Raw genomic sequence first — 8,048 nt, 5'->3', positions numbered from 1 at the left:
TGGTGTGGCTCGTGCTTGACTACTGAGCTCCATTCCCTGAGATTCCTGGGTTCTCAGCAGCTTGCCGGACGTGGAGGGCATGGACACCCTGTGGCGTGGCCCTTCCCTGGTTAGGCACAGGAGGAGAGGGCCCAGCTCACAGGACAGTGGGAGACACAGAGAGCTGTCATTGTGCAGTAGCTTGCCAAACACACACTGATTAGGCACCTCTCTGTGCGGGGCAGGGATGTTCAGAAAACATACCTAAGGGGCCAGGCATGGTGTCGTGCCCCTGGGGTTTGTGGCATGTGGCCGTGTGGGTGTGGGTGTGGCTGTGGGCCCTGCAGGGGGCAGGCAGCTGGTAAGGAGTGGGTGGCTGGGTCACTGGATGCATGGGCTGCTGGCTCCAGCGGCAGGCCAGGCGTTACTGAAATGGCTTAAGAGGCATGGCCCAGGCCCCCAAAGCCTGCATGGGGGAGTGTGGGCATCTGCAGCCAGTGCCTGCAGCTGGAGCAGACAGGCTCCACCCACCAAGCACTTGCCTGTAGGCAGGTGCAGTTAACACCTCCAAGCCCACTGAGGGGCCTTGCTGGGGCCACACGGCAAAGCCTGCCTGTCTTGCCCCTAGGGCCCCAGTTGTAGAGTCTGGTTGAGAAGGAACCAGATCTAGAGCCACTTGGGAGAGAGGAGAGAGATCTTAGAGGCTCCTCCAAGGGTTCAGTACCACCCTGGAGAGAGTCTGTCTTCTGGCGCTGGTACCAGGGAAGATGGGGAGGAAGCTGAGTTTGGGGTGAGATGGATGGAAGCCACTAGACATGGTCTGGGCATGGTGGAGGCAGTTGGAGTAAGGAGGGCCTCGAGCTCATATCCCTCTGGGCCTCAGTTTCCCCATTGTGATGAACAACTGATGTTTGTGTCCACCCACCTCTTTCGGAGGATGTTGCTTATCTTTGTTCTGATTTATGGTCAGAGGACTCTCTGTTTTGCTGATGAAATTGAGGAGTGGGTGAGAACTGGGGCCTGGTTACAGGTAGCAGTAAGACCACGGTGGGCTAGGACCCACTGTCTGCGCATTCCGACTCTCTTGCTTCCCATCACCTTTCTCCAGAGGAGGATGCTGGACCCGGAGCTTTCCGGGGCTAAGGCTTGGAGTCAGGGCTCCATTCCTGCGTGGCCTGGAGCAATTCACCTGGCCTCTCTGGGCCTTAGCCTCCTTGTTGAGAAAGGCGGCTGTGAGCAGAGTGCCACCACCGGAGAGAGGAGAGGCAGACCACGCTCTGCGCACCGTGCTAAGAGCAACACATCCATCCGCCTCTCCCTCCCCAGGCCCCGACACTGGGATCCTGCTTCTACCCAGGAAGCTGCCCTGGCAGGGCCACCCTTGGCAGGCTGCTGGATGGTTTTGCCCCCGGGGGTGCCACCTCTGCTAACAGTCAATGCCCAGCTGCGAGAAATGATGGTTCCCTGGGTGGCCAAGATGCTGATCGGGCAAGCTGCCAGGGGTCTGTCTGTTTTCTTGAGACAATACCACGGAAGCTTCCTCTCCGCCGTCCTCCCCCCTGCCCACTCTGTCCCCCCCTCCCCCCTGCATGTGGGAAGCTGGCTTGTCTCGCCGTGCCTCCAGCTTTGGTCCTGCTAGGTTTCATTTCGGGGAGGTCATAGGTCATCCACCAGCCCCCAAGGAACTCCTATCTCCCTGGCATAAGCCAGGCCTCCGTCCTCAGCTCTGACATTTTCTGCCTCCACACCAGGCCCTGTCCGGGCAGTTCTGATCCCAGCCTCATTATTAACTATCCTGGGTGGAAGTGGGGAACTTGGACTGTCCTAGGGAGGATGGAACTTGCCCAAGATTGCAGCCTGTGAGGGGCTAAGGGAGCTGCCCAGTCTGTGCTGGTCCCCATGAGACGTGACAATGACCAGCTGGCGAGGTAATGCTGCTCTCCTGGACACTGGCTGCAGGGGGAGGGCTCTCCCCCGGTGGGTTCCCACTGTGTGGGCCCAAGGTATGCAACGCAGCACCAGAGGTGACACAAAATGTCCGCTAGGTGGCGCCTAAGTTCTAGAAAAGAGTTTGGTCCTACAAGAGAAGGTCCCAAAGCTGTGACTAGGGAAAAAGGAGAAGGCGGGATTCAGGTGCAACTGTGGGCAGCATGGCTTGGGGCTGCCTGCTTTACCTCACTTACTCAACAGACAAGGGTGAGGGGAGCACTGTGGAGCCCTGAGTCCAGTCCCTGCCGTTGTCCCAGGGTGGGGCAACACTTTCCAAGCTCAGGCACTTGGCCTCTGCTGCACCATGACCACTTCTGCCCAGGCAGGGGAAGGAGGCCAGGTAGACCAGTTGCAGGGTATCAAGATCCTGCCGGAAACCCAGCCAAGAAAGACCCAGCCATGGGGAAGCCAAGTCAGGAGACCTTTATTGACTGGAGGAGGTGGGCACGGGACTGCAGGGGCTCTCTAAAGCTTCGGCCTCCAAGACAGCCTGAGAGGAGGCAGAGGGTAGGGGGACTCTGGGCAGTAGAATCTCACTGGCCCAGATTCCAGGAGAGACATATGTGTGCCTCTGGTAGGCCCCACAGGTCAGAGGTCAACACCCTGCAAGAGGTGCTGGGGGGGGGAGGGCACCAAGGCAGGGAGGAGACCCTAAGCTTGCTGTGCTGACTACCACGCCAGCAGTCGGGGAGCCTCCGACGACAGCTCAGAGCCCCTGTGGCAGCCTCCGTTCTCCGGCTGCTGTTCTAAATGCTGCTTCTCGTCGAGGTTTCTGGCCCATCCCGCCATCTTCTTCCTACACATCTCCCTTTGCCTTCACCTCCGCCCTGCTTGGCTTCCTCAGTGACAATGGCCAAGGAGTCACTGCCAGGGCAGGCTGAGCTTTCTCCTGATTGCTGTCCAGACAGGGCACAGTACCATGGGTCCTCGGTGCTGGTCACTGGGGGCTCCTGACCCTGAGGGGAGGGACGAGGAGGCAACAAAGGGACCTGCAGAAACAGCACGTCTGGTGCGGTGCAGACCCCAGCCCAGGCCCAGGTCCCCTCACCCCTGCCCACGAGTCCCCAGATCTAGAGGGCCCCGCACCCCAGCTGCCCCTCTCCTGCTACTGTCCCTTTTCCTGCCCAGAGGCCACTCCCTCCTAGATGGCTCCCGGCTCTCACTTGTCTAGCTTTCCTCCTGTCTTCTCCCTTCCCCTTCCTACTACCCTCTCTACTCCCTTCCAGAACAGTCCTCCAGGCTTCCTGCCCTCCTACTTTTGTGGCCATCTTTATGGATGTGGGTCCTCAGCCCGGCCAATTGTGTCCCCCCACCCCGCCCCTATACTGGTCTGGCTGCTGCAGGGAGGTCAGCCCTGTGACCCCACCCCTACCCCAGGTATGTGGGGAGGGGCCTGGCTAGGGCGGTGGGTCACCATGAGCAAGAAGAGCTGTGGCCACTCCCATCCTGATCATGCCACGCTCAGAGGGGACACTGGATTCTCTGCCACCTTGCTGAGGGTGGGGGGAAGCTTCTGATCCCTGAGTGGAGCCACAGGTCTCCAAGGCCAAGATGAGTCTCCGTGCGCCATCCAGCAGGGCTGGCCGCAGCTCTCCCACAAGCTGGACTTTGAGACCAGTGCGAGGCCTGATGGGAAGCGTGGTCCCAGGACACCCTCAGCCCCAGGCCAGCACTCATGGCCCAGAGGGGCTAGGTAGCAAGGTCATCAACCCGTGCTTCCCTCTCCTGCCTTACCCTCCATGCTCAGACAGACTCCGACACGCCACGTCCCCCCAAGGCTGAATCAACATGGGACAGACACAGCCATGCCCAGTGCTGGGCTCTGGGGAGGAGCAGCAGGGCAGCCCCAGGCTCTGGTCTAGCCCTACCCCATGCGCCCCATCTGGCTGGGGTCCCCCAGCCAGACCCTCCACCTTCTTCTCTCTCAGACCTCAGAGACACTAGGCTGGGGCCTGGGAGGCTGGGGAGCCCTGTCCACAGGTGGTGTCCTCGGGGGGTGGCTCGTAGATGCTGCAGTTGGGGGTGGGCCCGTGGCAGTAGACGTTGAGGTAGCTGCGGTACTGGTCCCTGTACGCGTGGCTCCTGAGGCACAGGGCCACGCTCCGGTCGCACTCACAGGTCTCCTTGTCACACTCTGTCTTGTTGAGCTCACCTGTCGGGGTGGGTGATGGGAAGGAGCTTACGTCAGGACGTGGGGTGCTGGAGTGGACTCAGACCAATAGCAACATTGCCGTATTGGGCCCTACTCCACTGTGCCAGCCTGGCGGGACTCCAACGTTTCAAACTGAGGGAGCTGTGCGAATCCAATATGGTATGGTACAAATTGGGGAAACTGAGGCCCACCCCCAAAGGAGGTCACCTCCTACAGTCCCAGACCTCCTTCCCTTTTGTGGCAAAAATGAAGACTGGTCCCCACTCCAGAAGAGGGAAGCCGTAAGTACCAAGTAAGGAGAAGCAGTACTTAAGCTGATTTGGATTCATGCTTGTTAGTACTTACACCCAACTAGTGCTTATTCCAATTCTTTTGGTTAGGGAGCTTGAAGTCGGGGCCTTGTGTTTGCTGGGCACCCTACCAGGGCCAGGAGCCCCTGGCCATTTTTTGTTTAGTTACTTCTTTTCCTTGCCCTGCCCTCTGACTTCAGCGCCCCGAATCTTGCTCAATTTAGTTATGTCTTAAGTCAGGTGTCACCTTTCCCTGGAGCTACAATCCTTCAGAAGGGGCTGGGGGTGGGGTGGGAGGGCTCCAAATACCATCCTTTCCTCTCTCTGCCTCCGGAGTAGCTGGGATTATAGGCATGAGCCACTGTACCCAGCTTCTTCCTTTTATGCTGCTGTTTATCTTAGATGAACATTTAGATTTTAGCATCAGCATGTCTCATGCAATCTTTGGGACATTCTTATATCATGAACCCTGTGTCTGGCAAGCCTGCCTGGAGTCCCGGCACTGATTGGTAAGGGTGGCCATCTACTTCCCGCCCCCCTCCCCATTCCCAGCTTGGGTGTGAACGAGTGACTCACTGCAAACAATCACTGTGTCATTCTCAATCCTGTGGTCATAGTGGTCAACGTAGGGGCGGCAGCCGAGGTCAAAGAGCTTCTGATAGCAGCAGTCATGGGCATGGCAGCACCTGGGGGCAGCAAAGGTGAGCAGGGGGTTTGGGGGCAGCTGGCTGGTCTGTCTCACTCCCAGAAGTGTCTTGGGGATTATCTATTCCAGTCCCTCTTGGGCCAGACCTTCAAACAGGTCCAGAGAGGGACAGTTACTCGTCTGAGGTCACACAGCTAGGCAGAGCTGCGTCAGCTGCCCTGGACTTCTGTCCTTGATCCTGTCCCTGTCCTATCTCCGGTTTCCCCTTGGAGCCTTAGCGGAGGGACATCCTGTAGTATGGTCCAGCAATGAGGCGGGCAGGTAGGCCTGGTTCCGAGGAGCCCGGGCTGTACTCACAGGCTGTGTGCCTGGCTGTGCCTGATGGCGATGCTAGCTCGGGGCTCTGGGGAAAGTGAGCTCAGAAGCTGGGGCTTCAGGGAGCTCTCAGCCCATAGATCTGATGGGAGAGGCTGTCACGGGCCTGGTGTTTAGGGAGCATCAGCTGTGTCACCATTGTCCCCTCATATTCTTTTTGGAGGGACATGCCTAGAGAGGGGATGGACGGTGACATTTCTAAGCCCAAGACCTTGGGGACAGACAACAGAAAGTCTTAACAAGCAAAGACCAGGCTCTTGGCCCCTAGGTCATCAAACAATCCCAGTCCTTTGTGAAGCAGTCCTCTACTTCGTGGAGGTAGAGGTCACTCTGACCTTCAGCTGCCCTTTCTTGGTCCTGACAAGGGCCCTGGCATCCAGCACCTACCAGTCCACCTCATCCATGGGCTGGCCGCGTCCCCCCAGCCCGCAGTAGCACCCATAACCCACAAAGGCCAGGATGGCGCTTCGGCCTGTGACCGCCTCCACCATGGACTTCAGGTTGAACAGGCTGCTATGGGCTGTGGCCACAACTGCAAGAGAAGCAGGAGGGTGAGCTGTGCCCTCGCCCGCCACCCGTCCTGCTTGCTCCCGGCCTCCACAGGCCCCTGCACGGATGAGGAAATGTTGGGGGGAGGAAGCCAAAGATTTCAGAACCCGGCTGGGGGCTGGATGCTCCCTTCCTTCCCCTCCCCCCCACCCCAGCCACTCTTGTAGGTTCTCAGTGTTACTATCTTACTCTGTCCCAGCCAGAAGCACTCAGACCTGCGCATCACACCCACCTGAGCCAATCTGAGGGCACCCAGGTAATGACAAGAGGTTTAATTTTTGCACAGAGCACCTGGCCCAGATGACTTGACAGGGGACCCCCCCCCCCCCCACATGTGGAAATCCTCACCTTCACAGCTATGTAGATGCTGCCTGCAAGGAGCCAGCTCAAACCTAGGCCTAGGCCTCCACAGTCGGAAGAGTGGGAAATATAGTGGGCCCTGAACAGGAGGGACACACACACACACACACACACACACACACACACTACTACTGGATATATAGACCACAATAAACATACACTGAGACGAGCTCACATACTCAGGCATCAGCCTGGAGACACATTTTATGGCCATGTATGTGTTATATACACAGACGCCCCCATACACTGGAACACACCTCCATGTGCGTACAAACAGATGTATGTCTGGCTGCACACAAACTCATTAACTCACGAATACATACGCTTAGGTCCACAAATGTCAGCAAACAGCACCGTTTTACAATGCTTGCTCAGCTCTGCACCCTGCGCCCTCACAGCTCGTAAATGCCAAAGGCCCACAGCACGTTTACAAGAGCCCAGAGGAGTAAACAGCCCGGAGGAGAGGAAGAAGCCTAACAGGAAGTGAAGGCCCAGAGACAGGAAGTGGAGCCCCCATGGCCAGTGGATCCACAATGGAGGCACTTGAGTTTACAGAGGAAAGGTTGAAACATGGAGAAGGGGGCGTCTCCCCAGAGCCAGTGCTCACCGCTGCCAGCCAGGACGGCGATGGCAAAGAATTTCTTCACACCCAGGCTGGACCTGAAGGAGAGGAAAGCCAGAGCCTGAGTCCTTCCCTCAATTTTCCTGTAGTCCAAGCCTGCTGTTCCTCCCTGGCTTCAACACAGGTATCGCCCATGTTGTCCCTCTATGTCCCTGTCAGCCTGGCCTCCCCACCTCCCCTGTGCCTCCTGAGAGCACACCCCCATGGGGTTGCAGAGCCAGGAGGCACTGGGACCAACTTCCTTCCATGCATCTGCTTCCAACATAGGAAGTCATTCTCTCAGACCAGAGCCAACCATTCTGGTGGATTCCAGGGGGCTTTCTGGGATGAGAAATCACAGGACCCAACATAGCAGCTTGGTCTTGAAGCCCCAGCCAAGAAAGATGGGTGTCCCTTGGATTCTTGTTCTAGTTCTGCTTCTGAAATGTTGAGTGATCACAGTGAGATGTCTCAGCTTTTGACCTCAAGCATCCCATTAGAGGTTGACCCTTTTATTGCTAGAAGACACAAGGACATGTCTCAACCCAGCACTTGGAAACAGAGTTCTCCTTTCAGGAGGAATGAGCTCTAGGATAGTCCCTTATAGCCTTCCCTTGCCCCCCTCCAGAAGCTCCATCCTGGAGCAGCAAGTACCTACCTGGAGGTTCTCCAAGGAGGAGAGGCCCTGATGTTTGGCCTCCTCCATCCAGAGGGGCATCTAACCAGCACCTTCTTCCTGAACCCTTTGGGGTTGGCCTGTGCCCCATCTGTCATGTCCTGGGCTCTGGGGGGCCAGCGACATAGGGCTCGAAAGGTCCTGAATATGCTCAGAAGGCTCTGGGGAGCAGGCCCCAGCTTCACACTGCCATGCACAGTGGCAGGACAGTGCTGGGGCGATGCCCCTGGGCAGGAGGCAGCAGACAGGTGCCCTAGAAAAAGGAGGCTCCACCTCCTCCCGCCCACTGCCACAGCCCTGCCCACAACTGGCTGGCAAAGTCACCACCCCTCACATAGCCTAGCCTGGCCCCCTGGGTGGAGTTATATAGCAGGAATTGCCTCCTGTGTGTACCTGAAATTAGCTGGAAGATATGGCCATCCCCTTCTGGA

General features: G+C 57.8%; 1 protein-coding gene across 1 annotated transcript; it reads right to left on the bottom strand.

The window, feature by feature from the left end:
• Positions 1-3,899: 3,899 nt before the first annotated feature.
• Pla2g2f (phospholipase A2 group IIF) lies at positions 3,900-7,789 on the bottom strand. Its single transcript, XM_042688770.1, has 5 exons — positions 7,600-7,789; positions 6,948-7,000; positions 5,819-5,963; positions 4,987-5,096; positions 3,900-4,120 (listed from the first exon to the last, which is right to left on the bottom strand). The coding sequence occupies exons 1-5, from the start codon at positions 7,713-7,715 to the stop codon at positions 3,909-3,911; spliced, it is 636 nt and encodes a 211-aa protein (XP_042544704.1). The 5' UTR covers positions 7,716-7,789; the 3' UTR covers positions 3,900-3,908.
• Between the last annotated feature and the right edge of the window lie 259 nt (positions 7,790-8,048).

This window comes from Dipodomys spectabilis, unplaced genomic scaffold (assembly GCF_019054845.1).
Source record: "Dipodomys spectabilis isolate Male_0828 unplaced genomic scaffold, ASM1905484v1 ptg000118l, whole genome shotgun sequence".
Taxonomy (NCBI): Eukaryota; Metazoa; Chordata; class Mammalia; order Rodentia; family Heteromyidae; genus Dipodomys; species Dipodomys spectabilis.
Note: the sequence above shows the minus strand (reverse complement) of the source record. Positions and strands in the feature narration are given on the sequence as shown.

Excerpts from the sequence above, each read along its gene's own strand:
- Pla2g2f (XM_042688770.1), bottom strand. The coding sequence starts at position 7,715 with ATGACAGATGGGGCACAGGCCAACCCCAAAGGGTTCAGGAAGAAGGTG. Across the intron at positions 7,001-7,599 it reads CCTCCTTGGAGAACCTCCAG|GTCCAGCCTGGGTGTGAAGA; the intron begins GTAGGTACTTGC and ends CCTCTCCTTCAG. Across the intron at positions 4,121-4,986 it reads TGACACAGTGATTGTTTGCA|GTGAGCTCAACAAGACAGAG; the intron begins GTGAGTCACTCG and ends CCACCCCGACAG.